General features: G+C 37.2%; 1 protein-coding gene across 25 annotated transcripts in view; it reads right to left on the reverse strand.

The window, feature by feature from the left end:
- The window catches only part of SOX5 (SRY-box transcription factor 5), a 1,010,478-nt gene that overhangs the window by 42,425 nt on the left and 943,358 nt on the right, over positions 1-24,695 (reverse strand). For all 25 annotated transcript variants that reach the window (XM_067008877.1, XM_067008891.1, XM_059082188.2 and 22 more), the window contains one exon: positions 8,481-8,658. In XM_067008877.1, the coding sequence (XP_066864978.1) occupies positions 8,481-8,658 (178 nt within the window). The remainder of the gene's footprint in view (positions 1-8,480; positions 8,659-24,695) is intronic.

Raw genomic sequence — 24,695 nt, forward strand, 5'->3', positions numbered from 1 at the left:
TTTTACCTTTCTAAATCTCACTGGTCTTATTGCTTAAATGGAATAACCTCACTAGATAAACGTGACATTGCGAAGATTAAATGAGTTAATATAGTCTCTTAGCATAATAAATGGTCCACGAAAGTTATTCAGTAACTGTCAGTTTACAAAGTGGCATAGTGAAATACGTAGAATTTGGGCATTGGATTCAGATGGATCCAGGTTTCTGCTTCTTAGGAAGTGTGATATTTGCCAGATTACAACACTTAATTTCACTGAGTTTCCATTTCTTTCAACTGTAAAATGAACATAAGGTTGATGGAAGAATTAAATGAAATAACACATGTGAAGGAGTAGACAACACTTGGTACACCTGAGGAGGCAGTAAAAAATGTTAATTCTTTTCTCTTTTTTCCTCTTTCATTTTCCCTATATGCTCGTCCTCAGCAGTCTTGTTGCACGGCTTTGGCCACTATGATAAAATCTGTGAGGGGATATCATTTCTTGTTGGCACAGAGGTTCAGTGAAATGGGAGTCACCTATTAGAGTTCAAAGGACCCCAAATGATCACTTGCTACATTTTACTCTGCCTTCATTATATGTTCAGGCAGCAGGTACATCTTAGGATCAGAAGGAAGTGTTTAGGAGAGGTTTGGTGAGCTTCTTGGACGGAAAATGGGAGAGCAAAGGCCAATATGGCTTCCAGTTAGTGCCTCAAATGAGATTTGGGAAATGCAGGTTAGGGATCGTTAATGTAAGAAATGTACGAGAGTCTGTGACTGTGTTAAATTTACCACAATTTGATTTTTTTTATACCTTGGTGTTTCTTCTTAACCATAACCAACAAAATTCTCAAAATTAAAATGGTCCCTGTTATATATTTTCAGGGGCAGAAAAAGAGAGACAAGGGCTTCCCTGGTGGCGCAGTGGTTGAGAGTCCGCCTGCCGATGCAGGGGACACGGGTTCGTGCCCCGGTCTGGGAGGATCCCACGTGCCGCGGAGCGGCTGGGCCCGTGAGCCATGGCCGCTGCGCCTGCGCGTCCGGAGCCTGTGCTCCGCAACGGGAGAGGCCACAACGGTGAGAGGCCCGCGCACCGCAAAAAAAAAAAAAAAAAAAAAAGAGGGACAAACTGGAAAGTCCAATCTTAGAGGGGATAAAATCTAAACAGAAAGAGTGAGTAAATGGCTGCTCCACAAGGGAAGAGCCTGTTAAAAGGTAGAAGGAAAAACAGTAAACTACTTGTAACGGGTTGAATTGTGTCTCTCAAAAAGATATGTCTGTGCCCTAACCCCTGGTATCTGTGAATGTGTCCTTATTTGGAAACTGAGTCGTTGCAGATGTTTAAATTAAGGATCTTGAAATGAGATCACGCTGGATTTACAGTGGGCCTTAAATTCAATGATTCGTGTTCTTCTAAGAGAAAGGAGATTTGACACATAGGCACAGGGGAGAAGGCCACGTGAGCATGGAGGCAGACACTGGAGTTATGCATCTGTAAGCCAAGGAACACCGAGGGTTGCCAGTAGCCTCTAGGAGCTGGGAGAGAGGAACAGAACAGATTCTTCCTCAGAGCCTCCAGAAGGAACTAACCCTGCTGACACTCTGACTCTGGATTTCTTTCTAGCTTCCAAATTGTAACAGAATAAATTTGCTTTAAGTGACCCAGTTTATAGTAATTTGTTGTGGCGCCCTTCCAAACCAACAAAATTAGTCTTAAGGATGCTCCTAACACCCAAGGGGTGATCCCAAGGACTGTAGAATACGTACCGCCTGCCTCAAACCCTTTCTGATTTCCAGGTACACATATCTACCGAGCTTCTCTACTGGAATGTCCCATGCAGCATGGCTAGCACAGAATTCGTCATCTTGCTACCGCCTCAATCCGTTCTTTCTACATTCCACATTCCCTTTCCAGTTGCCCGTCCAGTCACTTGGGAGCCTTCTAAGATACCTCCTTCACCCCATATGTACAAAAGACACCCAAGCTCTGGAGTTATGCCTCCTCCTCAGCTCTCAAATGTGCTTTTTCTCAATCCCCACTGGCCTCTCTCTGCTTTCAGTAAAGCCACCTCGTATTTCACTTGGGCTAATGCCTTCACCTCTTAACTCGTTTCCCTATCTTTAAGCTTACATCCCTTGAATATATCTGCTACTCTTCTTCCAGATAAAGCATTCCGAAATATTCCAAAAAAGGGAATTTGAATCACGTCACTTTACCTGATTAAAAACCCATCTCTTACTACCCTAGTGCTTAAAGGAGCATTTCATAAGTGAATGATCTGTATCTTCTGTGAAAAAATAGTTCCATGTTCAAAAAAGTGTGGGAAACACTAAATTAAAGTTAAAAAAGTTTCTCCATTGCATGCATTCTCAAAATCTTGAACATGTTCATGTGCGCTGTGAATCTTCCAGAGATCACAACAGTATGTAGAGTTTCCCAAATATCCCGGGAACAAGAAACTCTTTAATGTTCCCCCCCCCAAACATCATTCTGGGGTAAATTCCAAACACTTTAAAATGGCCTAAAAGTGTCATGATATCAACTCTGCTTATCCTTCCTGCATCATTTCCTGCTGGTCTCTCAAGACCTCTGTGCTTAAGCTGCACAGAAAACGACTTCCTGTTCCAGGGACAGGCCCTCCTCCTCCCCACCCCTCCTCTGTCTCCCAAGCTTTTTTCTTATACTGAAATAGTGGCTTTCTGGTGTGTTTGGGAATTTACTCAAGTGTCACCCCTTCTGTCAGGCCCTTCCTGACATACCCTAGACATGCTCCTTGGCAACCTTCAATACTTCCCATCTCCATGCTCCTGTAAAACCCTGGAGATGCTTTTATTGTCACATTGTCTTTTGTTTTCCTAAATTTATCTTTCACGCCAATCTATGAGTTATTTGAGGGCATTTTTTTTCTTTCAGTCTTTTATTCCTTTGGTCCGTGGTAAGGTCTGTTGAAGGACTAAATGCATATTTCTAAGTTGAAAGTAGCTACCTTTATAATTCCAAGTTCACTGATTATCTGTGTCATCGTATCAATGGAAGCCTGAACCATATGACACAGATTTCTTAAAATTCATGGATGTAAAGGATGCTATCAGGGTAATACAAATTCTTATTTACTTCATTTAATTATTTTATGTAGGACTTTTCAGCTGTAGTAAAAGCAAGGGCACATGAGTTTCAAGTAATTTTCAACAAATAATACTTTTTTCTTCTATTTTTTGAGGTCACTTAATCATCATCAAATTTTTGGCACCCTGATATGTAGCCATTTCTTCATCTGTGAAAATTCTTGAGAATTAGATAATAAATGTGAAAGCAATTTGTAAACTGTAAAGTGCTAGGCAAACATTAATTGTCAGCTGATAAATAATATCTCTAACTTTCTGATAATCCAATGGCTTTCTGTGAAATGGTTACAATATTGTTCAATAACCCACCCTCACAGAAGTTTTTTCTCATTTAAAAAAAGTAAATTAATGAAATTTTAAGGTAAAATCCTCCTTCACGTCATCATATTTTAAATGAGCAAGTTGTAGAAATAAAATATCACCATTACTGGACTTGAAAATATTTCCCTTAATTTTACTGAATCAATGTGCATCTCCTACATTTGCTCAGTGAAGTTTTAATTTTCATGTACTAATGGCTCTGATGAATGAAGGGCAAGAACAGTATGTTCCAGTATCTTCCAAAGACGTGACAGAACAAAGACTGTACGTATCTAAAGCCTCAGTCCGAGACTTTCATCCGCTTATCCTCCAGACTTAGCAAAATGTATGGCATAGAGAAGATACTCAATACTCACTTATGGGATGAATGAGGGAAAGGATAAACAGATGACTGAGAAGAACATCTAAGGCAGAGAGGCTGCCAACAGGCAACAACTAAAAAGCAAGCAAGCAACCCAGAGACTATGACTGTAAGTCCTCACCCTCCACTGGCTGTGAGTTTGAGCAGGTTACTCGGTGGTCATGTACATTTGTTTTCTTAAAATTAAAATAGCGGTAATAACCACAGGACTGTCTACGTTGGGACAGGCACTTAGAATCCCTGGGTAAGCACTTGACTTCTTTTGTTTTTTTCTTTTTGCCCTTGGGATTATTTTTAATTGGAAAAATAGCACACAATTATACATGGATTTTCTTTCCATAAGAAAATACATATTTAAAAAAATATTTTGTTAAATACAAGCCCTGGGTGTTACACAACTGCTGACTTAATTTCAATCTGTCCTTGGTTGGGAATCAGAAAGAAGATTCACAGGACCCAAGATATACCCAGTTCACTTAAATTCAAAGCACACAAACCAAGTAGCAATAGACTAGCATTAAGCTAAACAGCAATGGCATCAGGAGTTCTTGAGACATCTCAGGTGCAGATGCTAGGCCCTCGGCCTCGGGAGGAATATTCCATTGCAAGAGATGAAACTGAAGTGCATGCAGATCACTTCAATCTAGGAATGAAGCCTCTCTCATCCCTCACCTAACTTTTATACTATTCCAAATAACTCTTCTTGGAGAACAAAGCACTTAGCTTCTTTAGGCCTCAGTTCCTTACCTGGAAAATAACAATTTCTGACTAGATGACAGGGATATTTGCGCTGTCTAGTTAAGGGTCTACACTTCTAAAATAAGCTGCAGTGAAAAAATAGACTAAAAATGCTTTGATAAAAGTTTAGATTGTTATACATACGCACAGCATAGGTTGAAAAGGCCAATAAGGGAAAGATAACATCTGGTCAAAAGATTCTAAAATTACCCATCATTCTTCTCAACTATTCATACTTTTTAAGGAGCTTTCTTTGGAGCTGCCTATCATTTGCACACCACACAAAAGCATTCTTATAGAATATACTGTCATATTGCTCACCAACCTCAAAAACTCACTTTCTTTATTTGTAGCTAATAGATATATAGCAAAGAGCCACATGTCATTAACGATAACTTAAGTTATCTTTTGGTTCACGGTTTTCCATGGATTATTAATGGCATAACACATTAATTCTTCTTTTAGGGGTGACCTTTACAACACCATTAATGCTCACAGCTTTTATCCAACTACATTATTACTCATTACAGTTTCAGCTTTCAACATCTGCATTTGTTGAAAAGAGAAAAGTAAATTGTAGTGGAATCAAATCCTTGGAAAATATGAGGGAATGTGTATGTGGTGGAGGGACATTTCAGGGGAAAAAAATAAGAGAAGTTTTAGTAGTGGAAAAAGTCAGATGATAAATGTCATTAAATACATTCTTGTCTTTCTAAAATATTTTGTCATATTTAATCCTTGGAATGCTGAAGTAAAAAATCCTCACATGACAAAAAATGCAAATGTATTAGTTATTCCCTTAGTTAAATATTCCAGTTCTGGGGATATTACAGAAGTAGCTCATATACCAACACTGTGATATTTATGAGCTTTCATGTCTATTATGCAAGTGAATCATTCTTGCCAAATTAAATATTTTTTTCTTTTACACGCTTCGGACATGAAAGCAAATCTTATCTTGGTGTCCATTTAGGATGCTGAGCAGAGTAACAGAGAGATCATGACAGAAGGGTAAAAGAACACATATGCCTCAAACCATTTGCAAACTTCTCAAAACCTCAGTTTTTGCTGTTTCTTCTCTCACTGCTGCCCCACTGGCCCAGACTGACTTCCTCTTTGTAAACAATCTGGAATTCAACGTTGTAGAGATAGAAGCATTTGAAATACACTCCTTCAGCTTTGCTTCTGTCCATCCCACAATTTCTCTGTAACTTTACCTCTTTTTTCCTCATTTCCTTCAGTCTTAGAGAAAAGAGGGGCATTTCTTCTTTCCAAAGGTAATCCTCTCTCATTTCTTCTTGCTCTGTCATCACCCATGTACTCTTTCATATCTATAGATCTCTCCAACTCACCTTCGTTTATATATATATATACACACACATACATATGATTTCCTATTCTAAAACCTGCCTCTACTCAGCCTTCTCAAAATACCATCCCTTCTCAACCCCAAGGTTACAAAAAGACTGATCTATATATCAGCTGCACTTTCTGTCCTCATGTTCTTCAAATCTTTATAACTGAAGCTCTGCTAAAGCATTCTACAAAATCTCTCTGTTACAGTCTACATGGCCACAACCTCCGGCTAAATCCTAAGGCGTTTCTTCTTCATGTTCTTTAACTCTTCTACAGAATATGACACCATTGAATAACCCCTCCTTTTTCAAACTTTAATTTTTCCTAGGCAAACAGGCCATTGCCTTATCTTCATTCTTATTCTAAGATCCTCACTTGTTCTTCATCAGCTTTCCCCCTAAAAAAAAGCGTGCTGCTTTAAAAATATGTTCAAAGATACTTTGATATTCCTTCCTTCAGAGTTGGAGCCTAATTCCCCTTTCTTTGAGTTGGGCTGGACTTAGAGATTCTCTTATAATGAAAAGAATAAAGCAGAGGTGACTGTGTGTGACTTTGGAGACCAGATCATAAAAGGCAGCGTGGCTTTCTCTCTGCTCTCCCTCCTGGACCACTCACTCTGGGGAAAGTAAGCTGTCATGCTATGAGCAGCTCTATGGAAAGACCCACGTAGCAAAGAACTGAGGCCTTCAGCCAACAGCCATGTGAGTAAGTCATCTTGGAAAAGGATTGTCTATCTCCAGTAAAGTCCTAGGCCCTGGCTTCCATCTTGACTGGAACCGTAAGAGAGACCCTAAGCCAGGACCACCCAGCTAAGCTGCTTCCAGATCTTGACCCTTAGAAGCTATGAGATAAAAAATGTTGGCCGTTTTAAGCTGGCGAGATTTAAGTTAGTTAGTTACACAGTAAGAGACAACTAATACACCAGGTAATACCTGTGATTCTTTACCCCACTTCATCTCTTACCATATACTTCTTATATTCTTATTTGCTCTGGTGGCTTCCAGAACCTCATTAAGGAATAATTTCCATGTCTAAAATTCTAGCACCCCTTTCACATATCAGATTTGCATTAACAATGTCCTCCTGAACTTCTCTATCTAAATGGCTTCTTAAGTTTCAAATTCAACACTTACTGAATTTTTATGTTTACGCCTTCCCCCAAACCTGCTTCCACTCTGGTCTTCTCTTTCACAGTTCAGGGAGGCACTGTTCTGTCTATTTTATAAATTCACAATCCCAGACTCTTTTGTCTCCAGCTTGAACCTCACCCAGTACGTTCCATTGTGGATAAGTTACATCAATTCTTCTTTAATGATACCTCTTCAATCTAGTCTCTCCTTTGTTTTATCATTGCTTATTTTTATTTCGTGTAACTTACTCTTGTCCTGTGCTAAAACAATGACTTCCCTGATTCCAGCCCCTTTCTGCTGTCAATACTCTTCTTAAAGTTCTAATCAGATTGGTGTCTGGAGAAAAAATCAAAAATTTCTTAGGATAGCATCAAATCAGATTCCATCTACCTCTTTCAGTTTTAACTCTGATCACTTTCCACTATACTCATTCTATATGTTAGCTAAATCAGTGAATTTCTCAAAAATATATTTTACTCTGGGTTCTCTTTTACAGCCTAAAATGCCTAGGGATGCGTCTCTTCTTAAAGGCTCCATTTGAATTAGCCTATCCTTCAACCTTCCCAAATAGAATCTAATACTCTCCTCTCTTCTTGACTCTAGCATTGTTATCTGTGCTCTGGAATAGCACTCACAATAGCTGATTTGTACTATTAAGATACATGATTTCCCCCCAACTAAACCCTAGCTGGGGTTTGTGCTAGATGGTCTGTGCTAGCTTCCGCATAACTGTATGAAAATAATAAGCATCAATAAATGTGGGTTGAAGTAAGCATTGGGTTGGCCAAAAAGTTCGTTCAGGTTTGCTGTAAGATGTTATGAAGATCCCAAATGAACTTTTTGGCCAACCCAACATTTACAGTCTGATTTACGTGTTACTAAACTCAAACTCTTGGAATTTCTTAAAAGTTAGCTTATAGAAGCATTTTCTAGTGTTTGCTTACTCTACTAAAATGACAATTATGGAGAAGCAAAGAGACTGACTTTTTATAATACTTTGAGTGTGTACAAGTTAAGTTTAAAGCAACTCGGAACTGAGAAAAAATTGACATCCTGATGGTTGACTGCTGATCCAGGCAGAATGTATTTCATCATTATGTATACTTCGTACACATCACACGAAATGGAAATAAATTTAAATGACTGAAAAGGCAAGTCACCTAACAACAACAATCTGGAACAGTTGCTCTCTGTGATTAGTCAGGCCTCTTTTTCATAAACTTAAGAACGTCAGTTATATCAACAAATGTAACCAGTTCAATTAGATTCTCAGGGGGACATTATAACTTGGACTTCAGTTATAAATTTCAATTGCATGTTTAAAACAGACCTATGAGGTTCATCATATTGAAACTCTCCTACGGAACTAAAGCCATGCAGAAGGTATGCGTGATTTGCCATTAAAAGATGCTTTCATTCAATTGCCATAAACAGAAAATCAGCAAGAACAAAAGAAACAGAACTTACCTATTGTGCTAACTCTGGCTGAAGGACTAGCTAATGATGCTGGGACAGAGGCTTTGAGGGGGCCTGCCCCACTGTTTATTCTCAGAGCTGGCATATGGGGAGAGGTGGGTGATGTGGGTGATTTGCCATCAGAGGTCTTGGGTTTAGCTGATAGGTTCAGTGGCTGTGCCACTTCATCCTGCAATGATCATTAGAACATGAGCTGTGATAAGGAAAGTCTGATTAAAAATGCCTAGAAAAACACAGGTATACTGCCTGTCATTTCCCATCAAATACTCTACCAGTGATCTTAACATTCAACCTGAACATTACAGTGTTCGGTTAGCTGTCAACAACGGCACTTTCAACTACATACCATAAAAAACCTTTGGTATAAGAGAAAGTACATGTGCACTCAACTATCCAGAAAGCATATAACTGATGACACCTGTAAGAAATATTCTTAAAGAAGATATTATTTGTACTATTCATTTTTATTGAGAGACAATGCATAATTTGCATGAAACTATGATGTAGATTATTATTTTTTCAACCTCCAAAGAGTAGGTGTTGAGTCCCAAGCATCTTTGGACCCTGGTGCTTAGAGTACCCAGAACATCCCATCATGGAGGAGCTAAATGGTGTGTACCTCTGATTAGAATTGTTCTCCGAATTAAATACAAAAAAGAAGAACACTTTCTAACTTTCTTAGAAAATAATCTTTTCTCCTAGGTTTCACAGAAACATTTTAGGGTTTGATCTAAAAATGAACATAAACATAATTAGCATTATATTAATATATACTATTTATTTATATGCAACACTGGTCTAAACACTTAACATTACATTTTTAAAAATCCAGATTTGTTTTCCAAATTTTCCTTACAGTGCACTGCATGGTAGTATGAAGAGCTGCATGTGGTCAGCTCAGCATGTATGGCAATTTCCAATTGTTCTAGGCTTGACCGGGTCAAGTTTACATAGTTTACATTCTACTTTATACCCTTCTACATTAGTTCTTATGTAAGTTCATATGTAAAATGTATGGATACAATTATCACTAAAATGTCTATCACAATACATAAGATCAGATAATCTTAGAATTATATTACTTTTCTTTCACTGCAAAGATAGTTATTCTTTTTTTGTACTCTAAAATTGGAATATTGTGTCATTTGTACTTTATTGTTTACCTTATATCCAATTTTACATAGGTATTATTGGAGAACAAAAATTTAGTATCCACGTAGGTTCATCTTCATGAGTTAAGAACATAAAATATCTATCAGTAATAGCAGGATAACTTGTTGAAAGTGGAACAATTTAGAATCAAATGGTGTGATGTGGTGACATGGAAACATATTAATTAATGTGTATAAAATTTGATGTATATATTTACCCCAAAGAGTTGAAATAAATCACTTTACAAAAGTGATAAAAAATGGCATATGATATTTCAAATTTGTATTTTTAAATGTGATTTATTGTTATTTGATTCCAAGGTTAGCTTCACTTAGGAAACCTATGAACAGGCTAGGGAAAATTACACTTGAACGTTTTTTCTCAATTCTATTTTCTGTCTCAGAGAAAATAACAATTATTTGAAAACCCATGAGATAATTCAAATGGCAATCCGGGATCACGTTAGATGCATAATAAATTATTGACCACGATATCAAATTTATATGAATTCACAGAATCTTGGAAGGAAGTAAAATAATTCCATGACTGGCTCAATATACAATTTTGAACTAAGCATTTTAAAAACTACAGGGCAAAAATCACTTCCAGATCTTTCAACATTTAGTTGAGCTAGTCAGCCATAATCCTTATATATGATGGCAGATCGCCAGGAATATTGTCTTTTTTTCCTATACTCCAGTATGGATGAGAACTTCTCAAAATGTGATCCTTGAACTGGTACCATCAGTACCACCTGGGAATTTGTTAGAAAAGCAAATTCTCAGTCTTAGAAACTCTGGAGGTAGGTTCCAGTAACCTGTGTTTTAACAAGCATTCCCAGGTGATTCTGATGCATACTAACACTTCAGAGACACTGCCTTATACAGTATAAAGGGAGATTGTTAAAAATTTTTATTTACTAGGCTTCAAAACCCTTTAAAAATCTTCCTTAATATAAGGAGGTAACATTAAAAATATGTAATGTTATCTCAATCTTTACAATTTTATGAGAACATATCATATGCTAATAATAATAAATGAAAAGGTATATGCATAATAAAATGCTACTGAGATTCAGTGGGCCAATAAGGATTAGAATTCAGATTTTCTCCCCCTTATTCAGCCTAAATATCCTGTCATATCGGAACTTTATCAACTATTTACTATGCAACTGTAAATATTCTAGGCACTTTTTCCCTTATGAAAGTTGTACCCGCTTAGTACTTTCTATATGAAACTACAGGCTTTTGTCATGCTAGCCTGAAAACTTCTTTTGACAGCATCACAACTCTTAGAAAAGTTTTGAGGGGATACTTGGAGAAATTATAGGTCGCTGTTTCACTTGACTGTGCAGAAAGAAAGGAACACATTCCCAGAGTTGCAACAGAGATTTATGAGTACAGAGGAAATCGAGTGTGAGTGTGTGTACTGGGGGAGAGGTGGTGTCCATGAAGATGATGCAGACGTGGGTGCTGATGGGGTGAAATGTCATACGCTTAGCTTTAAGCATTAAGAACTATTACATGCGCATACTAAAAAATGACTACCAAAAGCACTGATTAGAGCAAGAGACCCACTGGGAATCTTAATATTCTCCTGTATTCGAGGCAGCACAGAAGTCTGAAAGCCAAAAAGTGCAAAGCCCCAAGGACATAATAGAGGTTGACAGTTCTGAAGTTGATAGAAATGTCATTCAAAATTGCCCTTTCATTCTCTTTCATTGTGTGACCAGGCTAATAGTATATTAATAAGAACTCACATGCTTGATCCTTATACTGGTAACTATCTAAATAATTTTGACCCATTATATGATATTATTTCACAATTTGCTGCTTTTCATAATTTACTACTGAGCAACTATACCAAATGCCCATTATTCATGAAGAATACAAAAATTACAGTAGTTTCCCATTTTCTATTAATTATTTTTCATTTGACTAGATGAAAACTTAAAAACACTAACTGTAAAATAGAACTGGACTATTTATTTATGACATGCATTCTCATAATTACGAATATGCACAATAAACGCAAAAGGTCAGGTTTTTTTCTACGTTGTTTTTTCATTTGCGGTATCTTATTATTTAGGAGAAATGTGAAAGCTTAGCATGATTAACCAGTATTCTTAACAAATAAAACATACATTTAAAAATTATAAATAAATACTTTACATATAAAAGAACGTAAGTAATTTTCAAGGTCAGGAAAGCAGTGGGAAAGATAGCATTTCTATCAAGTACACTGTCAGGCAGTGAGGAAAGCGATTTCTTTTTAATTACTTGTCCACTTGTTGAATGATGTTGTCAGTTGAAACTTTTGGAAATAGCATATTTCATACTTATTTCATTTATACGAAAGTAATAGTTAAGAAGAATCCTACGTAGCTGTTGAGTAGCTCTAAACTTGTATATGATAATTATAAGGCAAACATTTAAGCTTAAGTAAATGTGTAAGCTAGGATAAGCAAGTTTTAACTAGCTGAAGGCTATATTCTACATAGTTATGGAATCACTGTAAATATTTCAAATCATTTATTTAATCTTTAATACTGTGAAGTAATGAATAACCTCAGAAAGGAAACTAATGCTCAGAAAGGTCTAATGAAACCCAGGTTTTGGACTCAACATACAATACTCTTTTCATTTACATGACGAATTTAAACTTAAAGAGATGTTGATGAAATATAATTTCTGGAATTCAGCCCTAACCATATAATTCTATCACATAATAAACCACATAAAGTCAGTACACATGCAATAAAATGAACTAATACACACATTTGGTACTGTATACATTAGTTTAAAAGTTAAAGCACAAATTGTTAACTTGTTTTGGTGATTTTTTAAATGCTCCTCTGTTCTCTACACCATACAGCATCGAAAATTTCCTTCAGTAATGCTCAAGACTTAGTAGACTATTCTTTGAGAAAAATATCAAAGGTTTATGTACAATATGGCAGAAAATATAACAATTCATACAATAATGTGCGAGAATACTATTTTGCATGTCCAAATACAAGTTTTAGGAACCAATTCATGATTATACACTCCCCTAATAAGGAATTATCTAATCTTAGTTAGATAAATAAAAAATCGTTAACAAGAATGCAAAACGAGGACAATCCAAAAATCATATAATTCAGGCATGTTCCACTTATTTAGCTACTATGACTTGTCTCAAAGCAAACATTTCACTTAACATCAGCTTGAGGTCACAGTACTAGAAATAGTGTGGCGGTTCTAATGAATTTGTATCCCAATCCCACACACATATAAATTATAAATGAGATAAGGAAAAGAATTCGACACAAATATATTGCCTTAGATGCACTGAAGAAATACCAGTTGTGATCATGAATGCAGGGATGATTCCACAAAAACTTAACAAACACTGTAAAATAACTGTATAAAGTTAAAATATATTTCATTCACATGGTTTTCAAATCATAAGTTTATGCTAGGAAAAACATGTTACTCTATTATAACTGTATCATATCCATAATTTTATAATGTGCAGAGACCAAATTAGTTAGGAAATCAAACATAATTTATCAAAGAAAAATCATTCTCCCGAATCCTGGAGGGTTATTTCTCTCTCCCCACTCTTTAGCCTTCATTCATTTTTTTGCTAAGGAATTTTAATAGAGAACTAGAGAACAGGGATACCAGTAAGGAAGTCTACTTCTTTCTTCCTATTTGCACTCTTGTCCTTCACAACATAGAGCTATACCCACATGCAGGATTCTGGACCACAAGATGTACCATTAAGGATGTGCAAATGATTATATCTTTCAGAATAAAACTTTCATCTTTATTTACTTCTTTATTCATTCTCATTACCTAACTGATGATCCAGTTCATGCCATATCACACTTGTCCCCAAATTCCACTTCCTTAAATATTTACCTGAAGCAGTTATTGAAAATAAAACATTTATTTGGCAGTTAACAAATTTATAGCACTCTGATGACAAAGAACAAGAACATATATTATACATTTATTCAATCATCCATCCATTCATTTGTTATTTATTGAATGGAATTTCAACCATTTAATAACGGCTATTATATGTTGGGCATTAGAAAATGCAAATCACTTGACATCTAGGCATGTGGCTTTGAGACTTTAGTTTTGTGTGGCCAGTAATAAAGGAACAAAGGGGTGCATTTACTTTTTATTCAAGCCCTACATAGAGAGGTATGTGGAACTGTGTCTTGTTTTAGCTGAATGCTTGAAGGACAGTTTGTCTACGCACTTAACACGTTGTTTCATTTACAAATATGCTTTGATTCTTAATAGCCATGCAATGACTTAATAAAAAAAAATATATATAATTTCAGGCTACTTCCTGTGCACAATTTGGAAACTGTCCCCATACCTATCATAAATACTCATGTGAAGTAAGTAGCAATACTGACATATGGGAGGAGTAAAAGCATTCATGAAACATGCTGCAAAACTAATCACGATACTGCTATTATCCTCTCTGATGAAATAATCGTATTAAATTAAGTAGGGAAGCTACATGACAGGCTGAATTTTACAATGTGCACTGAGGCTGCACCTCTCTTCCCTAGCTTGTGTTCACATTCATCTTTTTCTTCTTCTGTCCCTATTGTTGCTCACTGTAAGAGCCCTCTTTCACCTTTCCCACCCAAATAAGGCTTTGTTTCCTACGGTTTAGTAGAACAAACAGTAAACAGTAGAGAGAAAAACAAAACAAATATCATGAGATCTCCAAAAAGACTGGTGTGTCCTTGATTTTTCCTTCATGAAGAATTTATTTTATTTTATTTATTATTTTATTTTTGCGGTAGACGGGCCTTTCACTGCCGTGGCCTCTCCCATTGCGGAGCACAGGCTCCGGACGCGTAGGCTCAGCGGCCATGGCTCACGGGCCCAGCCGCTCCGCGGCATGTGGGATCTTCCCGGACCGGGGCACGAACCCGCGTCCCCTGCGTCGGCAGGAGGACTCTCAACCACTGCGCCACCAGGGAAGCCCTTTCATGAAGAATTTAGATGAGAAAAGGTTTACATTTACGTGCAAGAGTCAATTAAAGTAATACAATATAAAACAAAGTGTAACAATCTTAAAATTATTTTCTTAGCTCCTGAAGAACTGGGAATCCTACTCGGGTGGCCACCCCAACTCTATACTTGGTAGCTTCCTGTCACCAGAAAATCAAGTTTATCATCTTAGAGAGCATGTAGTCCTGAAGTCCTTTTCATGAACACACCCTTACTTTTGGACTTCCAGATTGCAAGATGCCTTGTTAACCAGGTGGAGAGAACTCCAGGAATTCTGATAGGTATGCTTTTGCTGTGTTAATGTTACCATTAGACTTGACTGCCATTTAAATTCAAGTCTTAAGTTATTTAGCTGACAGTAATATGGTCTAGCTTCTCATTTGCCATTTTACACTTTTGCTGAGTGTACACCTGCTTCTTTTAAAAGTGTGTGTTAGCTGGGGAACATTTGCTTCAATGCGGTAATCACACATCGTTTTTACATTTATACTGTTGGCCCTTAATTAATTTAAAGGTGTTCAAATCGTATTCATCATTTACTTTGTTGTTTAAGATGCCCCCTGTTCTTTCCCTGTTGCTACCTTGATAGATTATTTTCCTTGTTTTCTGACAAAAACATTAAAATTTTAAGGCTCAAAACTGTAAATTATACCCACAAACACACCCATACATATATTTGAAAACAAGGAGAGGAAAGATTGTGGCTTCCGGAATATCAGTAATATTTCACATTCATTTTTTAATGAAATAATTTCTTTGAACTTTCTAAACCAAATAATGTCATTCTTTCTACACACAAAGTTCTTCCGTGATAGCCGGCTCCCACGATACCCCCCAATAATTCTTGCCTCCTGGTATTCCCCTGTGTACTCCCCTCCCACAGTGAATAGGACTGATCTACATAACCAACAGGATACTCTGCGGAAATGACAGTTTGACTCCTGATGCTAGGTCATAAAAGACATTGCAGCTTCTACTTTCCTCTTTCTTGAATCACTTGCTCTGGGGTGGCAGGGTTTCTCAACTTCGGCCCTGTTGATTTTTGGCTGAATAACTCTTTGTTGTGAGTGGCTTTCCTGTGCATTGAAGAATGTTCAGCAGTTTCCCTGGCCTCTACCAGCAGATGCTTGTAGCACTCCTGTCCAAGTCGCAGCAATGGAAATTACAGCCAGACACTGCCCAATGTTTCCCGAGGGACAGAATCTCCCTCAGGGGTAAGTCAGTTGCCATGCTGTGAGGACACTCGAACAACCAATGGAGAGATCCACCTGGCAGGGAACTGAGGCCTCCTGCCAATAAGCAGTACTTCTATGTTAGGCATGTGAGTAAGCCACTTTGCAAGTGGCTACACCAGCACCAGTCAAGCTTTCAAACGACTGCAACCCCAGTTGACAACTTGATTGCGACCACATAAGACTCTTAGCCAGATCCACCCAAGTAATCTACTCTCAAATTCATGACCCACAGAAACTGTGTGAGATAAGTGTTTTTTGGCTAAAGTCACTAAATTTGGGGATATTTTGTGAGGCAGCAATACTGAATTCACCCTCCAAAAGAGAGGACTGTGGCCAATATATGTTAAGTTCTTGTATGATTCCAAAGCATTTTTTACCAAGACCTCATTTTGACTCCTGGAAAAATACTTGTTTCTCATTCTTCAACCATAATATGTGAATACATTTCATGAATCTTCCTCAGTTTTATTTATTTTGAGAGCTAGCTGTCATTCTTTTCTCCTTTTTCTTTCCTTCTCTTTTAATATTTCCTCTCCCTTCTCTTGAACATTTCTAACTTCGCTTTTGAGACTTTAATTTTAGATAAACTCTCTATCTAACTGCTACTTTTTATTTTCAAAACGTTCAAAAATAAACTGTAGAAATATAGTTTCTGTACATTTACTTAGAAGAGTGTCATATGGGAAGATCTTTAGCTCACAATACCAAATGAAAACCCACTCACAGAAATTCTGCAGAGTAAATTTTCTGAACTATTTGGAAAGGAGAAGAACAGGAGGAATACAGTGTCAACAATAATATTTGATGAGAACAGTGATAAACACGAAACAGTATAAAATGTATGGTGTTTCAGATTCACCTTTGTTTAACCTCTGGTCCCTGGACAGCTTCAAATTCCTAATAATAATCGTTATTTTGTCCTATGGTATTCATTACATCTGGATGATTGCTATTATCTTTTAAAATGATTTACAGTTCTTCTACCAAGAGGCTAAAAGAAAGCACAGAGCAGTAAGAGTTGATGTTAATAATCACACCAGTTCCTTTTATTAAACTCTAAATGTAAATCTCCAAAAGCTTTAAAAAAAATGCTTTTAGAGAAATTAGAGTTGGTCATTCCGCGTACAAGAAGAATTAAACGTTTTCTCGGAACCACCTGATCAGCCCTTAAACTAATAATTAGAAAGCATTTGTCATGTTACTTTTCTGTTAGCTCCATTTGCATATATGTGAAAAAAACCCCAAGAGCTCCAAAGTTATCAGATGTTGGAATGGATTCACATGCAAAAAAGCAGAAGTCCTCAGAGCAGTACAGATTCACAACATGAAATTTAAGGAAGCAGAAGCCACACTGATCAAATTCTACTACCACCTCTATGGTGGTGATGGTACTTCTACCTGTACCTGAATGTACACAACCAACTTCTCTACCTCAATCTACAAAAGGAATTAATATCAAAAGAACAGGAGGACAATATAAACAACACCAATACAAATGAGTGTAGACTGTCCCACTGGGGTCACATAAAGCAGAGGTAGATATATTACATGGAGGCCTATTATTCAGGGGGAGGAAACACTCATAAAACTGTGAAAAGAATGAGTTGATCTTGCAACAAAACAAAAGAGAATATTTGGAATACTGAGAGGGCTAAAAAAAATTCCTTAAAAAATATCTGGGGATTCAATCTTTTAGGGATTGAAATTTTTCGAGATCGTGGGAAAAGTTTGGTCTGGTTATAAGCAGATAGATCATCTTTATTTACTTATTAAAAAAAATTTTTTTTCAGCATCTTTATTGGAGTATAATTGCTCTACAATGGTGCATTAGCTTCTGCTGTATAACAAAGTGAATCAGCCATATATATATATACACATATCCCCATATCCCCTCCCTCTTGCGTCTCCCTCCCACCCCTCCAGGTGGTCACAAAGCACGAGCTGATCTCCCTGTGCGATGCAGCTGCTTCCCACTAGCTATCTATTTTACATTTGGTAGTGTGTATATGTCCATGCCACTCTCTCACCTCGTCCCACCCCACCTTTTCCCCTCCCCGTAGATCATCTTTAAATAGCCAACCCAGGAGAAAAAAGGAGAAGAAATAGAAGGCACAGTCATACATAAGTCATTTAATACTAACTCTAACTAATTAAATCCAAGTCCTCATTTCCAGTTCCCCCACATGCACATATAGGTTCTAACGGGCACAAACCCCCAACAGTCTGGTGACCCCACTCTGACTGTTTCATGTCTAATACAGTTATGAGTTAACCACTATATTGGTGTATTTTTGGGAGACTTGAGAAAGGGCCAAATCGTCTAAGGTACAGAACTCTGGGGAAGGATGGACGTACACATGTGTGTCTGTGCATATGAGTATGTGTGTGTGTGCAATGGATTTGACAGTGAATGAAACATAAAGCAAGAAGGTTAGGGAAGACTAAGGCAGCACCCTATTATTGGTGACTTTAACAATCATCCCACTGTATTTCATTTTATTGCATTAGTTGTTTTCCTGAATTGCTGATGGCAAAATAATCAGATTTTAAATAGTTTAAGAAGACTTTACTCTTTAAAGGGATCTTTACGGATTAGCTGAGTACTCCCGCTCTTTACAGTACAACTTTCTTGAGGGTAGGCATTAGTATATTAATTGTCTTTTATTACCCACATATACTTTGAATAGAAAAAATGCTAAATATTAACTAATATATAATTACATAGACAGTTAAGTTTAATCACTGACTAACTCTTGATAAATTCTTTCTTTCATAAAGTATTTTAAAAATTCTTACATCTACATACAATGCAAATGTCATTTTGACTAGTGAATAACAAACTAGGAGCATATGCACCACCATAAGGTATCCCTCCATATTTGAGTCTCTTCAAGTGAATTCCCACCACTTGAATTTCAGGGTTCTTCCCAGTCTTCAGAACTTTGCTCCCTTTTCTTTTTGCCCTTAGGGTTGAAGCCTTCACATCTCTGGGACTCACTGACTTCTACTCAGAGATGTCACCTAACAGAGCCATTGTTAGGAACTTCTTAGTGACAGGCTTCCTATTATTTTTTTTTAAAATTTTATGTACGTATGTATGTCTATGTTGGGTCTTCGTTGTTGCGCGGGGGCACAACTCTTTGTTGCGGTGCACGGGCTTCTCACTGCGGTGGCTTCTCTTGTGGCGGAGCACGGGCTCTAGGCACGAGGGCTTCAGTAGCTGGGGTGTGCAGGCTCAGTAGTTGTGGCTCGCGGGCTCTGGAGCACAGGATCAGTAGTTGTGGTGAACAGGCTTAGTTGCTCCGCGGCATGTGGGATCTTCCCGGACCAAGGCTTGAACCCGTGTCCCTGCATTGGCAGGCGGATTCTTAACCACTGCGCCACGAGGGTAGCCCCTTCCTATTAATTTGACCTGAAACTTTACTAGGTCAGTACATCCAAACTACAACTCTTTTTCACTCCATTCATTGCAGAGAACAAGGGGCAGTCATTGAAAACAAAGGATTAAAAGTTCAAAGATAAGTAAAAATAAAACATAAATGCAAAACTCATTTCTCTCACTCCCACTTATCTTAACCCAGAGCAATTTTCACCCGTCAGATTAAGAGCAGTATTAGTGATCTTCCTTTCTGAATATAGATTTAGAAGAGTTGTCCTATTTGCCCTGGTCTTTTTTTTTTTTTTTCTCTCATGTGATAGGTTTATTCTTTAATTTGTTCCACAAGCATCTTTTTAGAAATTATTCCCAACTGTGCTAGTCATGGGGGAGAAGGAATTTATATTCCAGTTGGTGAAGCAATATATAGACACTAAACGACACAACAGTTTAAGGCTATGGAAGCTGCTAGAAAATTGTAATACAGTTAGTTAACTCTTGAACAACTTCGGGGTTTGAGGCAGTGACCCCCTTGCACAGTCGAAAATCTGAGTATAACTTTTGACTCCCCCCAAACTTAACTACTAACAGCCTACTGTTGACTGGAAGCCTTACAGATAACATAAACAGTTGATTAACACATATTTTGTAATGTGATATGTATATCTACATATATTTGTATGCATTCATGACATACCTTTTTCTTAATTTCTTCAGTATTTCTAGGCTATGCAGTTTGTCTGCGAGTTTTTTCAAATTGTCACAAATCTCCAAAAAACTTTCCAATATATTTGTTGAAAAAAACCTTTGCGTAAGTGGACCCATGCAGTTCAAACCCATGTTGTTTAAAGGCCAACTAAATTTAAAGAAATATGATTGTGATTAATCTAAAAGAGTGTCATGAAAGAAATTCTTCTGAAAAAAACCTGTATTTTATTTAGTCCAGATTATTTAGACCAAACTTTGTCACAAATGTGGTTGATTCACTAGTCTAGGACTGGGATTTGGATTTTGGATCTTAGATATTTAATTTAAATGCAATTTTCAGAACTTTTTCAAAAGGTTATAATTTCCTTATTCTGTTGATCCTGACACCTCTTTTTCTGAAGAGTTTGAAAACACAGAAAGGTGTCAAGGGCATGAGCTCCTAGAACATTTAGTCCTATAAAATTTGCTATTTGGGATGAGATGATTATCACCAGAAATAAAGATTATTTTCCCTTCCCTGAGATATTCATCAAAAGCAATTACTTTCTAATTGTGACTGACAAAGTATCTTTTTCCTTTTTCCTTTTCTCCTAATTAACCTATTAGAGAGTGAATAAAACAAAAGGCATGGTATATGCCTAATGAAATACAAAAATTATGCAATTTTTACCTGGGAACTTCTCCCCACTCCAAAAGAAATGCTGACTTTATAAAGCAATTTTGTCATCAAGAGAGCTAGTTTCGGAACTTCCCTGGTGGCTCAGTGGTTAAGAATCCACTTGCCAATGCAGGGGACACGGGTTCGAGCCCTGGTCCGGGAAGATCCCACGTGCCGTGGAGCAACTAAGCCTGTGCACCACAACTACTGAGCCTGCACTCTAGAGCCCACTCGCCACAACTACTGAGGCCGTGAACTACAACTACTGAAGCCTGTGCACCTAGAGCCTGTGCTCCACAACAAGAGAAGAAGCCACCGCAATGAGAAGCCTGTGCACCGCAACGAAGAGTAGCCCCGGCTTGCCGCAACTAGAGAAAGCCTGCATGCAGCAATGAAGACCCAATGCAGCCAGAAATAAATATATACATAAATAAATTTATATAAAAAAAGGGAGCTAGTTTCTAAAGAAGAAATAAATGCTAATAATTCTGTACACTATTGTTACATAAATACTTGGGGAGAGTAAATTAAATATCATAAAATATATAGAAGTACATTTAGTAAGCTTAGTAATCCATATACTGTTTAAAATAATTTGAATACTTTTATATCTGTTCATTTTAAATGCTGATTTTCTAATACTATTCAATTTACTCCCAGACATTGAAACTTTACAAGTTACAAAAGCATCCTCAGATATTTTGTCTTACTTTAAGTCTCACAGCAAGAATGTGAGATATTATCAATCTCACTTCACAGATAAAGAAACTGAATTTAGAGATATTCAAAGATTTGCCAAAAGTCATAACTTTACTAAGCTTCGGACTCAAACCCACGTCACTGGGCCATAAGTCTAGGCAACTTTTCAGAGCTGCCTCTTTCTTATCTAAACGCCAACAAAGAAAAAATCGTTAAGCAATAATTTCTTTGAAAAATCAGACTAATAACTGAAATCTTGCAGTTTCTTCTTAATTCTGAAAAGATTTTTATACCTCATTATGATAGGGACCATTAAGAGCTCAATTTGGGCAATATTAATCCGGGCCCTTGCAAAAAATTTATAATATCAAATCATGAAATATTTTAACGAAATAGCTACAAGTAAATTCCAAATGTATTCATGTATCTAAATTATACATCAAAAGAGTACATATTTCAAGTAAATGCCATAAACATCCTCAACACTATTATTTAAGTGGACTGATTTTATTTCAACATAAAACATATGTCAATTTATATATATCCAAATGCTGCCCATTTAGAGAGGAACTAATATTACAAGAAATGAAGGAGAGGATGGAAAAGACCTTTAGCCCACCTAATGGCCTGACCAATGGCTATGAATCCATCCCAGGTTTATTTCAAATGAGTTGTGTCAAAGGTTACCCACAGGCCATTCTATAGTGATTTATAGCTGATGTCTTCAAATATCCTTTTATTTTAATGATAATCTTGATAGAGTCATTGAGGCATTCTTTGTCTTCATGGCAGTGACCAGGGGGGAACTGACGTCTTTAAAAAATTCTAAGGGGTGAGGATTATTTATATAGAATGGCAGTTAAGGCCAGTTTTTATGTTGCACCCTGGAGACAAAATAATTTTTTCTCAACATATTGAAGATGCTTAGCTTGATTATATATTCTGCCTATCATTGTTATAATATTAAATTGAAGGTATAGTCCAAAGAAAATTCAATAAAGATGAAAAGGCTTAGAATTGAGCATCAGGTAAGAGTCTGATTTTAACTATAATGATCTCAAATTTATATTAAGGCTCTCACAGCATAATGATTCTTAAGTGTCTGTATTGAGTTAAGCATGTCGCGAAGCATGAGGAATTGCAAGATTGATTTATCAGATATTCATTTAAGAAATAGTCAATTAAAATAATGCGTAGTGAAACTCAGCTGTAATGCCTCATGTTTAATTTTTCCCAACCCATAACATTAAAAGAATAATACATTCCACAGTCTGGATGGCATGAAAGATTTTATATAGCAATTGTAATGGTATCATTACATAAGAGTTTTGATGATATCTTTTAAACTGAACTAAGGAGAAAGAATGAGTGCATTTACCTTAGATTCGACTTTATTTTGAATGTTGCTTTGGGTCATTAGATTGCCAAATAAAATGAATCTGCATTCTTGATTACTGTAGTAAAGAATGGAATACATATATGTTTATATATATAATATCAATAATGTTTATATATAATATAAGCAAATGTATGTATAGGTGAAATATTTCTCTGCCATACTTGAGCTAGATTGATTGGCCCAAAAGAGAAGCAGAGAAAGATAATCTTACAAAAGTAAGAGAGAAACATTTTAAAAAATTTCCCTCCTAAGCCTTTACTTGAACTGCCAGTTAAACAATATAACAAAAGTAGCTTATATTAGTATAAGCCTATGCCTTTCATTTCTGTGCGCTCTTAATCTGTCAACAACATACGTAAGGGAGGCCATTCACTTGAAGATGTACTCATGGTAAACAAACTCATGAGGCTAATGTATAAGTCAGAATGTCAATTAATTAATTTAGACCTGACCAAAATATTGCTGAATTTTTTTTTAAGGTGTTGGGAGTAGGAGTTTATTAATTATTTATTTTAGCTCTGTTGGGTCTTCGTTTCTGCGCGAGGGCTTTCTCTAGTTGTGGCAAGCGGGGGCCACTCTTCATCGCGGTGCGCAGGCCTCTCACTATCGCGGCCTCTCTTGTTGCAGAGCACAGGCTCCAGACGCGCAGGCTCAGTAGTTGTGGCTCACGGGCCCAGCTCCTCCGCAGCATGTGGGATCCTCCCAGCTCAGGGCTCGAACCCGTGTCCCCTGCATTAGCAGGCAGATTCTCAACCACTGCGTCACCAGGGAAGCGCTTGCTGAATTTTTTAAGGTATTCTTCTTTTAATTTCAAGATACCTCGAAATGCAAATTTCACTATCAGAATCAGGGATCAAAGAAGTAGTGAGTATAGTTGGCCCTCCGTATCCCTGGGTTCCACATCCACAGACTCAACCAACTGCGGCTGATACAGAGGGCCAACTGTACTACACCACTTTACATAGGGAGCTCGAACATCCGTGGATTTCGGTATCCAAGGGGGTCCTGGAACTAATCCCCCGTGGATACCAAGGGATGACTGTACTTCACTCAGACCATAGTAAGGACTGTTAAATTATGTATGCTTCATTACATACGATGTCTCTCAAATGATCAGAACACTCATATTTCCTAAATCCAGTGTATCTCAACTAGACTGACAGGATAAACAATGACAAACCTTACTTTTAGGTTCCGTAACCTTTCTGTGCATATGGTCTTTCCACATAGTACAACAGCACTGTTTTACTTTTCTTAGGTACAACTGTATTCCACTCACGCTGCATTGAGATTATCCTCAAGCCCAGGATCTTTGATGCTTCCATGTAAGGGGTCCCAAACTCAGTCATATTTTTGAACATAGTATCTTGGCTTACTTTCACAGATGGCTTGCTTATTTGTTTGTTTGTTTATTCTTTTCACAGAACTAGAGCAATGATCATATGTCAAGCATTACACCGGATGCTAAGGATGAATAAGATATACTCCCTACCGTCAAGGGACTCAGAGTTATACAAGGGAAGGAAAGTGCAGTTATACAGGTGCTGTGATGCTATACAAGGAGTACGTGTCTATGTAGTGTGGTCACGTATGATGGAATAGCCAATTCCACATAGAGGTGACAGTGGAGATAGATCTTATGAGTTGGTGCCAGGCAAGAGGGAAAAGTGGAATGAAGAGGGCAAAAGCATTCCAGAGAGGTAGAGTGGCATAAACATAGGCAAAAAGAGGTGAGATAACCTGATACATGAGGAAGTGATTCCATTTGGAGCACAAATTGCTGGGATTGGGAGAAAAGTAGAATAACTTAGGCTAGTGAGGCAAGTGGGGCTAGATTAGAGAATGCCAAGGGAAGATGGTTAGACTTCCTCTTTTAGACATTTTTATCTTTACATTTTCATTCTTCTTAAGTTCACTCCCAAAGTTCTAGAGATGCATTACTGTAAACCTTA

This window comes from Kogia breviceps, chromosome 12, assembly GCF_026419965.1.
Source record: "Kogia breviceps isolate mKogBre1 chromosome 12, mKogBre1 haplotype 1, whole genome shotgun sequence".
Taxonomy (NCBI): Eukaryota; Metazoa; Chordata; class Mammalia; order Artiodactyla; family Physeteridae; genus Kogia; species Kogia breviceps.